Genomic DNA, 18136 nt, shown 5'->3' on the forward strand with positions numbered 1-18136 from the left:
AGAAAGCATGCAACCAACCGCTACTACTTGCAGAATCTGTTAACTTCAGCCCTAGCTAACATCATGATCTAAATTCACGGGTGTTGTGTTTAGGATGCCGCAGCGCGTGGGGTCGGTTTAGGTATCAGAGCTGAACTTTGGGCCCACCGCCCCAATAAACCGAGTGATCTTTTATGACCGAGGGTAAATGCCTAAAATTAAATATGTCATCGAAAGATTATCGCCCAAACCCCCCTCCCATTATGCTGGGCTCCCTAGCACTCTTCTTAGTAGTATTACTCCTTTCCCCGGGAAAGTATCATTGTTTGGTAATAGCAGTTGTCCGCAACAGAACTGCTCTAGGGAGTCAATCAAGGGCGACTTCGATCTCTGAAAATAAAAATAGGACTGCGGGGCGATTGTGACAGATACCGATTAAAAACCCCAAATTAAATTGATAAACAAAATTCAAGAATGTAGGTACACGCGTACGTACTGTGCTCTGCATACATGTACTCGGTGCACCCACAGACCTGCTACCCAGAAAACCTCCATGTGAAGGAGCATGAGCCGATAATGTAAATCCATAGCCCGGCACGCATCATTCCTTCATCGACATACTATATACTCTGTGGATCGAAGTAGACGTAGAAGAGGTTACTTGGTGATTATATCCAAAAGACACAGCTAATCAAGCGATCTCGGTCAGTTTTTTAACTGATAGTTTTACACAAGAAAATCAATCCGATAATAATCGGAAAAATTTGAATCCGACCCCAATGAAGGGACAGGATTGTGTTAGGCTCGACCCCGGGTTTGAACCGGGGACCTCTCGCATATTGACTTAGAGTGCGACCCTAAGCGAGAATCATACCACTAGACCAGCCGAGCTTGTGATACAAGAGTCCAAACAAATATTTTAGATTAAATTTCAAAATAGCTGTCAGTCGGAGGTCCGCTGCTACCAGTGGTAATGGGTTTTTAACACTTAATATACTTCAAAAAATCACACCAAAGTAGGGAATACTCGCGAGACTAGGTCGTTCCTACTACTTTGTACTCTACGCACTAAATACTATAGTATCAACAAGTTGTAATATCCCTTTCTGGGTAATACTCATTTATTTAATAGATACGACGAAGACGTACTAGCTTACATCTTACCGTAGCACGCAAGGCCTACTACGTACTTTGCATGACTGACCAAGAACCCCAATCTTGGTTCAGGGAAAATACTTATAAGTAGCATTCAAAATGGCAAGCTTAGAAATAACTACACTGCGTGAACAAGGGCTGTAAATATCTGGACAAAGAGCTCAGTATCATGCTCATGAGATATCGTGATAACATGTCTAATCAATTTAAATAATTATAGAGTAGGAAATAAAGGGATAAAAATCAGATAAACGCCGTCCCAAGATGCTACAACCAGCCGTTTCCGAATAATACACCTTTTACATCCATTCCGTTTTCCCCCTAATAGCATAACCTCATATACCAGCGATTATCTCATCGACAACGTCCAACAACATTCTGAAAGAATAGAAATCTGCAACACTCCTGTACACGCTCAAACGTTTCACCAACAGCTCCCTTTCCATCGTCAAAACCCACGCCCCTGAACAAGCACAGTGCTCTTGAAAGTCGTTTGCTTTGAGCTGCTTGCATTTGCCACACTTGAGATCCTGAGCATTGTAAGCCGTGATCATTTGCTGCAACTGTCCGATCATCTTTTCCTCGAATGCCAGTCTATCAAACTCTGTCCCGCAAAAGAGGCATTTCCACGCTTTCTCTCGGGCATGTGCTCCTTCACCTACCACATCTGGTATCAAGTCCTCGTCCTTGCAGAGATCCATATCTCGGGTCATCGTACAACTGGAACAAACAACTTGAGAAAATTTTAATGACTCGCTAGGATTCTCAAAGATGCCATCCTTGCTAAATTCTTTAACGTCAAACATGCCAAGAAGCTCCTTCCTTAGCACGCGTGCTTCGAGATTTATTTCCTTTGCTAGGCCAAAAACCGCTGTCAGACACCGGACCAATTGCAGAACAGGGTTTTTTAGCGGCTTGTATGCGCCAGGCAAAGAGGGAAATTCAAAGTCGACGTCGGGCTCTGAATGGAGCATCGATTCTTGAAGTCGACGAATCAATTGACCAATTTGTTTCCGCAATGGTTTTGAGAACTCCTTTCCAAGAACAATCTTGTCACTATTCTCGTCCTCTGAAACTTTGAAGTAGATTTGTGTAGGTCTAGGGGTTGACGGATCGGATCCTGAAGGTTCTGGGTGCTTCTGCTTGTGCATGATCTCAACAAACTCAACTACCCACTCGTTGAAAACATTCTGAAGGGCCTCGGGTAAAAACTTTGCAAATTGCCAATGCATTATCGTATTGAGTGGTTGTTCAATTTTATCCTCCTCGATATTTTGGCAGGCTTTACCGCCATGGTTTACCTCGTCATACCATACGAGATAGTCCCAGTACTCCTTGATTTCAAGATCTAGAAAATGGAATAGCGGCTTCGCCCGAATAGATTTTATGATGTACTCACTGTAGGCGAACGCGTTGCCTACATCAGCTTTTGTTGTCTGGACCAGAAGCTTGTTCGCGTTTGCAAAAACAACATTCGATCCAACTCGGCGAAAATCTGTCATTAATTGCAAGAGCGCCTTTTTCGACATTGTTTGAACATAGTAATGCAGGGCTCGATCGTATAGAAAAGAACCTGGATTCTCAACCCATCGCACTAGATGCTGAACCATGACGTCCGCTGTGTGGCTCCCTTTGCAAGCTTCCGCCCACCATGCTTTCACCATCTCACGTAGTACAGTGACGCCGGCTGTCGTAAATGCATTATCGGCAAATATTACATTGGTTCCGTCACTTGGATTGTCATCGGTTGGTGCTGCTGTGTTCAAGGACACAGAGTCACTCCCTTCAAGTTCATTGATCAAGGAGGAGGTAAGGATGGTGTTGATGGCGAGGTTCCGAACGTCTATTTCGATGCAGACCGAGGAATAAGAGCCTGGATTGTTGATAGCAGGCATTTCCACCGTTTCGAAGGCTCCAACAATATCATCCTTCTCATACCCCCCATGATCTGGTTTTGGTGAAGGTGACCACCAAAGCACAACATTATTATTTTGTAATCGCCGAGCATAAGCAACATCAATTAAATAGCTAGGGTCATCTTTCTCGAGATTGCAGATTGGAACATCACCATAACGCGCCAATTCCATGTAGTCAGAGATCCAGGATCCCAGGGCTAGGTAACGAGTAACGATACGTTTTGCCACAAAAGTTTGCCAACCCAAGGGCGGAAGGTTGCTGTCAGAAGCATCTGAGCGTAGTGATAAAATCGGAAAATCATTTAAAGCAGGTACACTTTCCACTAAGGCTCGTCTCTGTGAAGATTGAATGACTAAGACAGTCGGTTTCGACTCTTCGGAGCGAACTTTCTTAACGAGATCACTCAACCCCTTCTGTAGCTTCTTTTTCGTGTTGACGTACGATATATCGAAGCGTAGCGTCTCAGGATAATCAAATGAAGTTTGCCAAGGGCCATTCTGTTCTTTGTATCTCCGGGAGAATTGTTCAGCGTATATTTTTTCCATATTCGGCAGATTTTGTGCGTCTCGGGTGGTATTATAAACGAGTACGTGGGCTTCGTCTTTTGCAGTCGAGAAAAGTCCAAAGATTTGTCGGTCCCCAGCAATTACGTGATATAAGAAACCAAATTCTAGCGGGCTCTCATGGAGGTAAGGCTTAGTGTCAACCTTTGCCTTGAGTGTCGATAATTCAAATCCGTGTTCAAGACCTTTCCCAAGAACACCTATCTGAGTATCATCAAAGGTACAATTGTTGCCCAACTCCAACAGAACTCGAGTCTCTAGTGGTACTTGTGTTTCATACACACCTTCCACACTAGGGTGGTTGAAGATGACAGAGAATGCTTTGGCTTCTTGGATGAATGTATCTTCAGGAACCGTGAGCTTAGAAAGGTTGGTCGATGGATGTCCATTGGGAAGAATGTGATTCGTTTTTTCAATTGTGCATCCTTTCACAACAACCCTGGGAAGATCATCGTTTCTGAAATTGATGAACACTTGGCGGGGCACCTTGATCTTTAAAGTAACAACTTTTTTATCGACCAAGATAAAAGCTCGAATTTCACCAGGCATATTAGTGGCCCTGAGCTGTAGAATCTCCCAAGTGCCCGAAAGCATTGACTCTATCTGGTTTCTGAAGAAGGTCCCTAATTTATCGCTCTGCGGGCCGCTCCTATCACCAAACAGTTGTTTCCGTCTCATCCTGGCATGCTTTTGCAGTTTCCACTTCTTCTTCTGGTACTGTAGCCATTCTCGATAATCCTCGGTCATTGAAGGCATGATTTCAGGCAGACTAGCAAATGGATCGTTCGGCGCAACGCTCTCTGGAGCTTTCCTCTTTTGAAGTCTTACAGCAGTCCCGACCAACATTGGCTTTGCTACCGATGCGTTGCCAAAGTCTTCCATGTCACCTAGGCTGGTAGCTTGTAAGCTGCTCGCAACCTCGTTCACTGGAGCAATTCTTTTTCCAAACATATCTGTCATTTTCTTTTGTTTGAATTTGTCGTCTTTGATGTTAATCCGCCTTTGTAGCCACTCAGGATGAGCAACCCTCGGTACTGGATTCCGCACTTTTTGAAGCGCGGCTGGGATGGTAATGAGTTTCTGGATGACAGATCCCAAACGCTCGAGATAGTAGTTCCAATCAAGGAGTGCCCGTGGATCCATATCGCTAGGTTCCTCTTTCAACCACTTCCTCAAGAAATGTCGCTTCACGGACAGCTCTGCAGAGAAAATGGCAACTGGGATAGCTCTCTCTGTAACTGGAGCATCCCTAGGTTTTGAACAAATAATATATTTGCAATTTAACCCCTTATCTTTCACCATCTGCTCCCCCAAGAACTCAGCCAGCCTTTTTGCCGTGGTAATAGACGTTGATTTCTGGGAGCCGTACTCTGCAAGAGTCTTCGACATGCTCCTGTTCTCGCAAATCAAGTCGATAAGCTCTTCGTCGGCTAAGGTAGAACCGCGTTGATGAAGCACGTCTAGCCACCTGTTGGCAGTCTTTGCAACCGCTTCATAACACTCTGTTAGGGTGGTGCCCTCCAGAAAGAACTTGAAGATTTGAGACTGAAAAATCTTGATGAGCTTTAGTTCACCACGGCGTTTGACTTCAAATCCCTTCAATTCTGCTAAGCTCCCGTCATGGTTGAAAACGGCGTAACGTTTCTTCAAATTTTTGTCTTCTTCCTTTGATGTGGGCAAGATCATAGCTCTGTACGGACCATCTACTTCGAAGAAAATACTGTTTTCGCTATGTGTCTCGTATCTGAATGTTTTCGGATCCTTAAGTTCTTGGTACTGATGATTCGTAAATTTCGCATGGACAAGATGATTCAACATGACACAAGGATAGGAAATCGGAAGTTTCTTCCCACCCTTCAAAGCGAACGCAAAGTTCTCTGGAAATGTGGCTGGGAGGATACACCAAATACCATCGGTATCCAATTCCAATGGTCGCCCTATTCGTTCAACCAACTCCTTAGCCATCTGAATGATGTGTGCACCAGTAAGACAAGTTACACCAGCCATTTCCATCGAATACCATCGAGATCCCTTTCTCATAACATATCCATAGAAAGAGTTGAGAATGACTTTATGCGCAAGTTGAAGTGAGTCAAATAGAATCACCATTTTCTTGGCTTCGTCGATTTCTCCAGCTGTTGCACCGGAAGATGCAAGATCATCTGTCTTGCGCTTCCAGACCTTCTGCTGTCCTTTGAAGTCATACCGACGATCACGAAAATCCTTTACCGTGTCCACATAGAAAGGATTCTCGCGTTGGCAGATAATGGCTTCCTTTTCGATTGTTTTGCTCTCATGAATCTTATGGTAGATTTTCTTAGAATATTCTTGCAATCGCTTCTTTATAGCATTCGATTGGTCCTCACTCGAAAGGTCATTCCAGGTTCTTGCCGGCTGGTTTGGATACCTTGGTGGGAAACGCTCATTCTCGAGTGCACGCTTAATCATGTTATATTCGTCGCGCTTTGCAGGAAGGTATTCGCCACGCCAGGCCCAGGGTAATCGTCGATCACATGTTTTTCCAGGACGGTTGAAATCGCAGGCTGCGCAGTCGGACTCTTGGATCATAGAGTCAGGCTGAAGACGATTTGTAGTCATAATGTTTGGGTACATAGAGGCTACGTCTAAATGATAGATCGAAGGCCGTTCGTTTCTTATCGGGACCTCTTTAAGCTTCATGAGCCTGGATTTAATCTGTTCTTTTATCTATAGATATTTTATAGTAAGCATATGTATTTTCAGATGAAAAAAAGGTGTTCCTGACTTCCTCGTAGTTCGTGACATCCTCCACCTTTTTCTTCTCCTCCACAACAATACTAAAGGATAGAGCGGCATCCAGGTCTCGTATTAACTATATTCATCATTAGATCATCAAAGTTGCGGGGGATGTTGATATTAGACAACAAACTCACATCATCGATCGCCTTCGTATCAATCACAAAATTCACTGGCAGATCAGAACGAAATATCCCACACTCAATAGACTCGACATGCCCCCCCACGTATGTCTCTGACTCTAGTAAATGTCCCTCATAGAAAGCCTCTTCTGTTTGTTTATGTTTATTCGGCAGAACAATATCCTTGAGGTATGCTTGCACCTATATAATTTGGAAAACATAAGCGAGTGTGATGTCATGATTTGAATATTTCCCTACTTACCATCAATAACATCTCACATAACGTTCCCGTGCCCTTTCTCAACACATCGTCCGGACCTAATGGAATAATTGTACATAGCGAAAAAACGAACGGATGCACATATTTCATATAGAGGTAATATGTTGCCACAGCATCGGAAACCGAGTATTCTGCCAAAGTCTGCGGTTTTTCTATCGCATATCTTTCCACTTGCAGTCAGTTCGATTAGACTAAACGAGGTAGTAGAAGATTTGACAAACCTCGTCATAAGTTCTGGATCTAACTCGTCCGGGTCATATCCCAACTTTGCAGTCGTAACCGCCTTGAGGCCCTGACTTCCTTGTGGTAGATATGAATCTCTTTTTACCCATGAAAACGCATCCATGTGCGCACAGTAATTGCTCTGGTACACGTCCTCACTATTCTTTCGGAACCCAATCTCAGTGTACATATCAATTCCTAATAGACTGGCTCTGGCCTCGACAAACGGCCAATCGAAGAAGTCTCCGTTATATGTCACCATTACTGTGGGTTTTGCCTCCTTGATATGCTCAAAAAAGCGCTCAATTACAGCCTTCTCGTCAGGTTCGTTGAAGATGATGAATTGACCCTCGTATTCTGGGCGAGGGGTGTATTCAAAATCCTCGATATCCTGTGAGACGATTTCTCGATTGGTAATGAGGAACCCTTGACCTTCAATCATGTATGATATCATCATGATTTGGTCAATTACTGCATCAGGGAATTTCAAGGGGAGTTTAGTAGTTTCGATGTCATAAGCCATAACAACAGGCTCCGCACGCTTTAAACGGTCCTCAATAAGGGAGAGTGAGACTTCCCCGTGCTTTGCTTCAACGTTGTACCAGCGACCGACTCGGATATCTGTAATCCATTGTATTAGAATTTTTTCTCGATATGAGGGTCAAGTATCTTACTAAGGTCGATAGCTACACGGACATGGTACGGAACATCATACTCTCGGATGTCGATTATATAGTCACTGGCGTCTACAGTCGCGGCCGTTTTTCGATCCGTACCATCATCAAGGAAATCGAAGCCAGAATTTGCACTTAATGAAAGATAATCAGCATATATATAATGGCCGATGAAATGGAGGAGAGCAAACCTGACAATCTCCGCATAAGCATCCATGGCATTGACGTTTTTTTTATTCTTCTCCGCTATGGGCATAAGAACTTTCCGCACGGAAAGCAATTCCGATACGTTATCAAATTCTAGCTTTATGAATGTCCGCCGGTAGCCTAGCAGATGGTTTGGCATTTGCAGATCCTCTTTTGTTAATCGAGACATCTTTTTGACGACACCCTCGAATTTTCGGCGTAGCCATTCTTCTACTTCTCCTTCAAAGCCGAGCTATAACCGCGGGATATACTATCAGTGTTTCTGTCATAATTTGGATCGGAGTCCTTGAACTCCATACCTTTGTCGCGATCAAGAAATATGGATCGTACATGACAGTAGCTTTGAATGAGCCTCCGAAATCGTCTAGAAAATAATAGTCCATCCCTGCCTTCCCACCTACGACTTGGTCGTCTTCAATCGTCGTCTATCACACGGTTCAATTAGCCCCAAGCACCTCCGGGCATGGCTCCCTCATTGTTTTCAAGAGCCAAACTCACCGCATGCATATTGATCAGCCATCCGATCTTTCTAGACCCAGATTCGAATCGCTCAAATCCCATCCTATCATCGATTTCGTTGGCAAGCTTCGTATTCTCAAACTTCTCCTCCACCGACGTTCCATCCGTAGCTAGTAGTGACTTCGCATCGATCGTTTTCGTCTTCTTATACCGACCGCCCGCTCTTGCACCAGAGCCAAATTCGCCGCCCTTACCACCTCGAGAGCCACCACGGCCCCGAAAGTTTGTTCCCCGTGGTCGTGAAGCCATAGATTGAGGAATGGATGAAGGGGGTGCGCGGGCACAAGTGAGATGGTGATAGCAGTGATGTGTGTATTAGTTGAGCCTATGGGTGAGAATCGTAGATCAATAATCATGAAGGTATGCTAATGAGGTGTATAATTGACAGGCTTCTGTGTTTCAAACCTTCTCCTTGGGTGCCAACATGAGCTTGTTGGCCCTTAAGGTTGTCGCGTCTGTAAATCTTATGGGTTAGGGTTGACAGCGCGGCGGAAAATTAAGCGTGTGAGAGCGCGAGCCCTTGCCAAGAGATTAACGCGCCCGCCAAGATCACTTTCACTTTAACCTCTGCAGGGACGTGATCGCTTTTCAGGAACCAATGTCAACCAACGTCATTAGGCAACGTTTTTTTGGTGATATTAGACCTGACTATCGTACTAGCTGCTAGTACGCGGACTAGACCACTAATTTCTCTGTCTAAGTGTTGGTTAGGATTATACTTCTACTTTCTAACTCCTAAATCAGGCTCTAACTAGTAAAGTGCCGAATCAGAACTGATGACGCACTGCAGTGTTGAATTATTCTATGGGTCATTTCACCTATTATTCCGAAGGCTATGCGCTGGATACACAAGGTTTCATGCAGATATGGGATCGCTAGATTTATAGAATATCGTCAGCAAGTACTGGTCGCTGAATAATTATCGAACTAAACCCACACAGGTAATTTATACAATTCTATAGGCGACTCCTCTGTCTCCGGGCATGAATTGGTGTAATTGGGTAAACCGCTAGTAATCGCTAAAGTCTACATGTAAACCTGGCATTATGTGATTATACCTACATGTTCTCTTACGGAGAGCGCGATGATCGAACCAGTTTCCTCCCTTGCCCCCCTTTCGGCCGTTATCACCTGCTACTTCACTGTATACAGAAACTTTTTATAATCTATAAAGTCATTAGAACATTTTTCGGTGAGAGACTGGATATATATATACTGTCTCGCTATCTGTTCTTATAGGCTTTGTAATCCGCTGCTTGCTCTGTTGAGGCCTTTACTGCGTCTCATAAGGTTCAGGAAGGGTGATATATCACCATAACTACATGTACTCTACTAAGGTCGCAAGATATAAGATCTCCAATGTCCAAAATTCCCCACAATCAGATCCTAGAAACCATCACACCCTACCGCCTTTCCCGCCAAGCCCATTTACTCCAATTCTCACTCGGCTCTGCCTCGTAGCTTACGTAATATTGACTACAAAACAATGACGATATGCACCACACCCCGCCAAACCAACCGCACCAAACCCATCCCGGGCACAACTTCTCACTCTACAAACCACCACAAAAATGGCAGAAGACGCCCGTGAAGTCGCTGAAACCTCTCGGGAAGCCGTGACAACCCTGCCCAAAAAACCCTACACACCGCCAGCACCACCCTCAGGCGCAAACGAGTATGCCCGACCCGCGCAGGCCACCCTCACGGATGCTGTGAAGTCAATTTCAATGGAGGACTTTAAAAATGTTCATATGCAGCCGTGCGTCCGTAACTCACTGCTTTATGGTATTGGGACTGGGTTTGCGTTCGGAGGGTTGAGGCTGGTTCTAGGAGGTACTGCTATTCGGATAATAGGTGTTAAGTATAGTTGCAATTGGCTGATGAAAGTGGCCAAACAGCTTCCGTACCAAGAGCGGCGAACTGGGCGGCTGGCACATTTGCGGGTGCCTCGCTCATGACATATGAATTCTGCCAGTTCCGGCGGCACCGGGAAAAGGCGGGGATGCAACGGGCGATCGAGATTATTGATCGGAGGAAGGCGGAGAGGGAAAAGCAAATGGCAGAAAAAAAAGAGAAATTGAGGGTTGAACGGGAAGAGAAGGCGAAGGCCGAAGAGGCGGCCAGGATTGCGGCGATGCGGCCGTGGTATAAATTCTGGTGAGTGAAATGAGGTGTAACATATTTGGTGTAAATAGGGCTATTATTGGCGTCATGCTTTTCTCTCGAGTTTATAAAAGGAGCTGTAATGATAAGATATTGAGGTCTAGGGCATATAATACTTGACTTTGTTCGATGGCTGAATGCAATAATCGCGCAGTAATTGAATGCACAATAGTTACATATAATTGTAGTTTTTGCGTGTGTATCCCTTCGGTCGTAATAAAGTTCCTACAACAACGGTGGAAATTCGAAATATCTCAACAGTCACGGACGCTATGCTTATTGCAGATGGCTCAAAAGAAAAGAGGCCTCCCCCGAACGTCCCTGTGCAGTCGAATCTTTGTTGGAAGAGCTTGGCGCACCTCGAGGTGAAAAAACCGGAAGAAAATATTGGTCCAAAAGGACCACAATATCGGCTGTTACGGCCCAGGGGATAGATAGAGGAAATGATAATAGAAATTTAGATAAGACATAATAAGCAATAATAAAAAAAATCAAATAACCCCCCCATACCGCCCAAACAAGACCGGCCCCCAGCCCACATGATATTGAACACAGAGCTGTAACAATATGTACCTATACAAAGAGATATAATACCTTGAAGATTTCCAACAACGCCAACCCTCCTCACCACTAAGTATCAGACAGAAAATAAAATAACAGATGTTTGTTGACCTACCAACTCCAATTGAATTCTGGGTGGTGGTGTATAAATATGTAGTTGATCGTGCAGGCCACAGTGCACTCAAACCAACGATGCCAGGTCAGCTATACTACAGGGTCGATTTTGAACTGGACAGTCTTCTTCCTGCCGCCTTCATCTGAACCTTCATTTTGTGCGCTTTCACCCGCCGCCACCTGCTGTCGTTCCGGGAAGCTTCTTCTTCTCCGTCTCGACTCGCTCCTCTTCTCACGGGCCTCTTTCGATATTCTAGCCTTGTATTCCTTGATCTGCTCAATGAGATCAATATCAGTCGGCTATCCACATGGCGACGAAATGCCCCATGAGCAAATGCACATACCTGCTGCATCCGCTTCTGAGACCTGACATAACGTTGAGTAGGTGTTGGGCGATATCCAATCCCAAGCTGCTCCGTATCATTAGAATCTACATCCTCGTTCTCGTCCATGACCACAGCTTCATCGCCCTCTCCCGTATCCATTCTCGATAATGGGGGTGAGCGCAGGCGCGCCCGCTTTGTGTGATTATTATTATTACGATCTTCCTCCATTTCATCACCTCCATTTGAAACACTCCTGGTTGCTAAAGGTGGCTCATCCACCCATTCTACCCCACCTTTTTCTTTAGCGGTAACCTCTGCCGACTGGATATGTCCATTCTCGCTCCCATCCATCGATGAATCACCATCGTTATTCTTTGTTAATACCCCGACACTTCTATTCCCTGCTTTTGTCATCGTGGTAGCTATTAATCTCGTCTTGTTTTTTGGTTTCTTGGCCGCCGGCTGCCCCGTCGTCATTGTGGTAGCGGCTGTAGCAATCCCCAAGTCTCCGCTCGTAAATATTGGTCTAGCTACTGATAGATTCAAATCCTCCAACTGACTTGCAAGCCTCCTCGACCTTGGCGATGCCTGACCACTACTCGGGGTAATAACCTCCAGATCGTCCGCAGTCTCCACATCGGTAGCCTCATCGTCCTCATCCGTGAGCGCTGGCTGAAGTCGCCATGGAGTCTCAGGAACCCCAAGGGGTGATCTGTCGCGCTTCCGTTTCAGTGGTGAAAAGTAGTTCGTTGTGGGAGCTGTAGTAGCTATGTTGGTACTGATGGTAGTACTCATTGTCGTCATCTTTGGGGAGGAGAAGTGAGTATAGGCAGCGTACTCTTCTGTACTCATATGCGGCGGTAGTAGAGCTTCGGCGTCGCTACGCTCACTGCTCATGGTGTCCAGGGCTGTTTTGCAGGTACAAACAAGCAAGCAATAACAAAAAGAAAACAAAAGGACGTCAGATCATGTCATATCGCAGGACAACAACAAGAAGAAGAAATGTGGGAACGAAGGGTGTTTTAATTGTTGGCCTGGATGGTTGGATGGTTGGACTTGAGGTATGGTAAGGTAGGTATTGATCAATTCGCTCTGTTTGTATGTACATACATCGAAACAGGATATGATCTTCACTCCACGGCTATTGCTTATGTGTTGTCCCCCAGCCCTAGAAATAAGAACAAACAAGCCCGCATAATCCGCATAATAGACTATTCACGTGAAATATGATTGAACTGTGATTTCGAGGATTCATGTATGTACGTACATGTGGTTGTTAAGCTTGAGTACCTACATGTAGCTACATACTTAAAAGGTCAATTTCCCAATACTTATTTGTAACTAAGTAAAAGTACGTGCGGAAGCGGAAGCATCATTCCCGAACCCTGTGGAGATCGTTGGTGAATCTGCCGTTTCTTGGCGATTTTGTTGGCATCCAGCAAGTCTCCTAAACCTTAAAAGCAAGCCGTATGGTGCGGGGTTCCGTTCTGAATGGCGCTGGTCATCACATGTGAGACGTCGAATCCACACAAAATACCTATTGGAACGAGCGAGTGCATATCGATGACGGACTATTATTTCTATATTATGACATTTCTATCAATTCATCCAATCAACACTAAGCAAATTTTAAATATTCCAAAATAAATTGCTCAAAGCCCATTCTGATTTCATCGTCATAATCATCGCTGATTAAAAAAACAAAAAGAAAAAAAAGTTTGATACGATTACCCATCCGATCAAATACCACCTTTCCAGTAAACACCAAAAGAAAAGCAAGGAAAGGAAAGATAATATGAATCTTGTTTAAAGATACCCCTCATGCCAATCTGAAGATCGACAAATTCTAGAGATAGAATAAAAACTCATAGGGGTGTTACCATATCTTCCCTTCCCCTAAACCCACACGCAGATGAAAAATGACAGCCACATAAGAAAACATCCCTCCCACCAAACTCGCCCACACAGATAGATATAAATAATCCTAGACCGCTGTAACTCAACCGCTCCACCCTTTAGATCTGGAGCAAACACCTTTATCTTTCAAGAATTACACAAAAAGGAGCCCGCTCTAAACCAGGAAAACTCGTAGAAAAATGGATTCAAGAATCGGGAGAGATGAGGAAGAGTAACTACTATAGGTCAAGAACAGAGAAGGGAAAAAATACATGCTAAACTTTTGGCCACGCGTCTCACAGACCCTACAGAATATCTAGTAATCCACCCAAAGTTATGCGAAATAACGGCGAGCCGCGTTGTGTCGCTCAACAGGCATTGAGCCTAGAATCTGAGAGATTGAGACCCCCGCAGTGCTGAACAAGTTCTTCGTAACTGCAACGACTCTCTCTGCGGTTTGTCCTTGAATAGTCTCGGCATCCAGCGCCTGGAGAACAGAATCGAAGATCTGTGGGACTTGATTCATCACAGCCGGGTTTTTTCTGTAGCACTTTTAATCAGCATTCAGAATGATGGGAGAAGGAAAGAATCGAGATTAGAGAGTCATACTGATCGATCAACTCGGCCAAAAATGTGTACGCAAACGGTGCTGCCTCATCATCATTCACTATTGGTAAGGTTGATACCCAGGCCTGAACTACGGCTTGAACGTCGGCGACCTTGCTGTTATTGAAGTGAAGAATCTTTGCAATTGAGGCGCACGCGTTTTCAGTAGCAAATACATGGTCATCCGACCTAGCTTGTGGGTGCTGGGTAACCTCAAACAGCTTCGGAATAGTAGCAGCCACAAAATCAGAAAAGAGAGGACCACCATTTTTCGCGGCGATACCGACACCATAGGCTGCTGCCTGTCTGTTTGCAGGGATATTATCTGACAATCCATCGATTAGAGGCTGGACGAAGTGAGCTTGGTACTTCCACGCCTCCGGTCCACAGAACTCAAGAACATCATCCATCATGCAAAGTGCCCACTGTCTCTGAGTAGGATCCGCATTGGTGATAAAAGCATCATAGTAAGGGAGCAACCGTTCCCACTGAGGTAAGAAAGATACACCCTGGTTCTTAAAGACTGTGTGGAAAGCCTTGTTCATGTCCGAAATAAGAGTCTGATCATCCTCAATAGCATAAAGCATTTCTTCAGTATCTTCCCTCTCCTCCTCCGGTTTGCTTTGTTCTTCCAGTCGTCCAACCACTCGTCCTTGGTATTCTATCAAAGCATTTTCTGCGCGCTCGATAAAGGTAGCCATCAACTCCTGGGTTAAGCAACCCCGCCCAACAACTTCGACTGATTCATAGAAGCATTGGTACAGCTCAGCCAATGTCTCAACAGCAGGTTCCGAGTTGAGCACTTCGAGAATCTTATGAACTGTGGGTTGCCAAATTTCTGCCAGTTGCCGGGAAGAAGGCCCGTGGGCTTTCTTTATTGAGTTAAGGAGTTGAGGCACACATCTCGCCGAGGCCACACGAACTGCATCGTTGAAGAAGAAACCAAGACCAGGAAGAGCAATGTTTGTCATCACGGTATTGACGTAAGGCTCGAATGCAGCCTCCAACTGTTGGGCATAGATAACCAAGAGCTCGATAGCCATATACTTGTCATCCAATGCAGATGTCTTGATACCAATGTATTTACCTCGGACAGGGAGAAGTTCCCAGCCCTCTTCTTGTTCCACCTGTGCAATGTGCTCGTCATCTAAAAAAAAAAAAAAAGAAGTTATAAAACATTAGAGATATAAAAACCAGATCCTGGATAGGTACTGACCATCAAGCAATTGAACATTTGCCTTTGCGCTAGCAAGCTCCAGAAGAGGTGGCATAACAGCGGTAAGATATGGCAGGAAATCATTGCCCATAACACGGCACATACGGCCCCAGCAGTGAAGCAGGTAGGACCCTTGTGGGTCATCGGGATCAGTTACATTTTCTATGATCAAGTTAGCATCAAAAAAAACCCAAAACCTCATAGGTTCACATACGTTGAATACGACCGAGAACCTGAACCAACTGAACCGCATCATCGCCCAATCTTTCCCTTCCAACAGCCAAAGCGATCAAAGTAGCGCACTCCATAGCCTTAGCGTTCAATAGTCGAAGGTCCTTCGATTCAGGATCTTGCGGTCTGTTCAAAACGTTGAAAAGTAGAGGCATTAATGTATCATAATATCTGGAGAACGCAGCTTCTGCTGAGTCCGCAATGGTAGCAATCGTTGACAATGCCTGCTCCTGGACATAGCGTTTCTGATCATTGGTCAGCAGGGCCAGCAAGCACCGCAAGAGCTCGTCAAGATAGGGCTCCAAGATCTCCTTCTCGGCCTCCTCGCAGAAGTTGACTAAAGCAGCTGCAGCATGAGACTGGACTCTATATATTTGAAATAAGATTAGTAATCGAATTGGCCTTTTTTCTGGTGTTTTTGTTACCTTGGCTCAGGAGATTCCAGAACAGGGATAATGTTGCTTAGAACGACCTGGTGATGCTTTTCCTGCATCGGGCCAGCAAAATCTGTGCTCATTTGGCCCAAGGCGTTGCATCCTGCCCACCTTACGCGAGGATGGGCGTCTCTCAATGCCGGGACAACCAAATCCAAAATTTTGTCTAACTCTTGTTCCATCATGTCCCTACAACCTTCTGAAATGGCAGAGATGGCCATCAAAGCAGCATGGCGATCACGCCACGCAGATGAGGTCATCATCCTAGGTAGCCATTGGAATGTTGGCGCAAGTAGCACGGAGCCTCCAAGTTTGTTTGCTAGGCGATCCATACATTGCTCACCAGCAACGTGGTTAAGGTCACTTTCATCCATATCGAGCTAAAAGAGGTTCATAAGTTAGCCAGGTCAGTAAAGGTTAATACGGAACTTACATCATCAGATTCGTTCCATTCGCTTGCGTCGTCATCGTCATTACCGATATCGGTCATTAAACTCAAGCACTGTGTCACCATCTCCGAAGTGTAAATAGGATCCTTTTTGCACATTATTGGCGCGTTATCAGCGAATGTAGCCAGCAACTCCAATGCGTTTTGTCGCGCTTGATCTCCTAAATCCTTATCTTGAACCACCGAAATCCCAAACTTAACTACATTATTGAACAGTGGTTTGAACATTAGTGGAGCAAGTTCTGCCAAATCTATAAGCGCCATGAGTGCCCTGGAGAGGTTTTCGGTATCCTGGGCGTCTTTAATTGGCGGTAAAACGTTGAGGATATGAGTAAGTAATGGGTAAAACCCCTTTTGTGCAGCCTTCCTGATTGATCGAAAAAATGCAGAGAATGCTTCCATAGCTGCTATCCTCACACTCAAATTATCGTCTTCGAAGCCGGCCACAAAAACCCCATTCACGAGTTCTCCATGCTGTTTTTCGATGATACCGGGGGTTGTAGCAAAAATTCTGAAGGCACCCTCTCGATGGCTTGGGTCAGGTAGTTTGCTAGCCTGAAACAACACATTCAAAAGCTCAGGCCATGCCACATCTGCGCAAATTGGGTTAGTACCAAAAAGCCATGAACTCAGAAAGGAATATAACTATGAAATATGAAAACAAAGAGATAAAATCCAGCATTGGGCAACGTACTAGCATCAGTCAACTGCCTAGCCACTTCCGCTACTGCATCACCAATCTTATTCCTTGAGGACTTTTCCGTTTCATCGGCAAAACATTGTAGCAATAGCTCCCGTATATACACCATCACATTTGAGGGCAATGTCAAGTACATCTCCTGTGGTTGGGACCCTTCTGTTCGAGTCTTGGCCGCTATTCTTCGGAATAGTACTGCGGCAAAAGCTCGAGCCTATCCAAAAAAATTAAAAAATCCATGAGTATATGAATGAACAAAATTCAATTTCCACATTTGGTGACTCGGTAGGGTAATGAGGTGATAGATGGGGGTGTTACTCCGATAACGATAAAAAAAAAAATGAAGTGAAGACCACTTTAGGGATAGTGGAGTAGTAGATGACATACAGTAGTGTGCACGCAGGGATTTGGGGGGGGGGGGGGCTGGGATACGAGTACATGTAGGCAGAAGAAAGGGCGGGGGAGGGGGAATGTGGAAACTCACAGCAGGATCATCTGCTACTCTGACTTGCTCAGCAAGCCCAGACAAGAGCATTTCCGGACTTTTGGCTATCCATTCTTTGCCCAAACTCTCTTCTGCCTGTGTCCTGGTGGCATTATCGCTAGATGCGAGGCCTTGGAGAAGCTGCTGGAGTGCCAGCATGACTTGTGGGGGCAGCTGTGATGACATTGCTGCAGCTTTATGGGTACGTGGCTGAAGATCAAAACGTTTAAAAGAAAATAAATAAAGAGAAAAGAAAAGAAGGGAACACTGTTCGTTGTTTAGGGCTAGAGAGAAGGAAATAACCGGTAGAACTAGTGGAGGACGAATGAGAGAGCTGAGAGAGGAAGAGAAGATGGAGGAGACAATGAGAGATGGGGGAGGGGAAGTGGAATGGAGTGGAATAGGTGTTGTGTGTTGTAGATGTGTAATTTCTGACGTGCGTATGGAGGTGTGTAGTGCGGTGTGCGTTTTAGACTGCGTCGGCGAGAATGAACACAGACAACACGAAAGGAGGGGGATCTACGGTAGCAGCTGTTGCACCGAGAGG

The 18136-nt window shown here is 45.1% G+C and overlaps 4 protein-coding genes across 4 annotated transcripts; 1 reads left to right on the forward strand and 3 right to left on the reverse strand.

Annotated features, from left to right (window-relative positions):
- Positions 1 to 1469: 1469 nt before the first annotated feature.
- On the reverse strand, positions 1470 to 8662 carry LAJ45_04271 (uncharacterized protein; the record flags this gene model as incomplete). The annotated part of the gene is made up of 9 exons (XM_046113851.1): positions 1470 to 6320; positions 6379 to 6465; positions 6527 to 6712; positions 6774 to 6954; positions 7013 to 7634; positions 7688 to 7821; positions 7879 to 8126; positions 8194 to 8319; positions 8393 to 8662. The coding sequence occupies 9 exons, from the start codon at positions 8660 to 8662 to the stop codon at positions 1470 to 1472; spliced, it is 6705 nt and encodes a 2234-aa protein (XP_045972953.1).
- A 1322-nt stretch (positions 8663 to 9984) lies between these two features.
- LAJ45_04272 (uncharacterized protein) lies at positions 9985 to 10737 on the forward strand (the record flags this gene model as incomplete). The annotated part of the gene is made up of 3 exons (XM_046113852.1): positions 9985 to 10246; positions 10312 to 10570; positions 10731 to 10737. 3 exons carry the CDS (start codon positions 9985 to 9987, stop codon positions 10735 to 10737), a joined length of 528 nt encoding a protein of 175 aa, XP_045972954.1.
- Positions 10738 to 11341: 604 nt separating this feature from the next.
- On the reverse strand, positions 11342 to 12474 carry LAJ45_04273 (uncharacterized protein; the record flags this gene model as incomplete). Its single annotated transcript, XM_046113853.1, has 2 exons — positions 11342 to 11524; positions 11596 to 12474. 2 exons carry the CDS (start codon positions 12472 to 12474, stop codon positions 11342 to 11344), a joined length of 1062 nt encoding a protein of 353 aa, XP_045972955.1.
- Positions 12475 to 13807: 1333 nt separating this feature from the next.
- Positions 13808 to 17775, reverse strand: LAJ45_04274 (uncharacterized protein; the record flags this gene model as incomplete). Its single annotated transcript, XM_046113854.1, has 8 exons — positions 13808 to 14015; positions 14083 to 15226; positions 15296 to 15457; positions 15510 to 15892; positions 15952 to 16340; positions 16394 to 17001; positions 17103 to 17319; positions 17590 to 17775. 8 exons carry the CDS (start codon positions 17773 to 17775, stop codon positions 13808 to 13810), a joined length of 3297 nt encoding a protein of 1098 aa, XP_045972956.1.
- Between the last annotated feature and the right edge of the window lie 361 nt (positions 17776 to 18136).

Source organism: Morchella importuna, assembly GCF_003444635.1.
Source record: "Morchella importuna strain M04M26 chromosome Unknown Morimp01GS010, whole genome shotgun sequence".
Taxonomy (NCBI): domain Eukaryota; kingdom Fungi; phylum Ascomycota; class Pezizomycetes; order Pezizales; family Morchellaceae; genus Morchella; species Morchella importuna.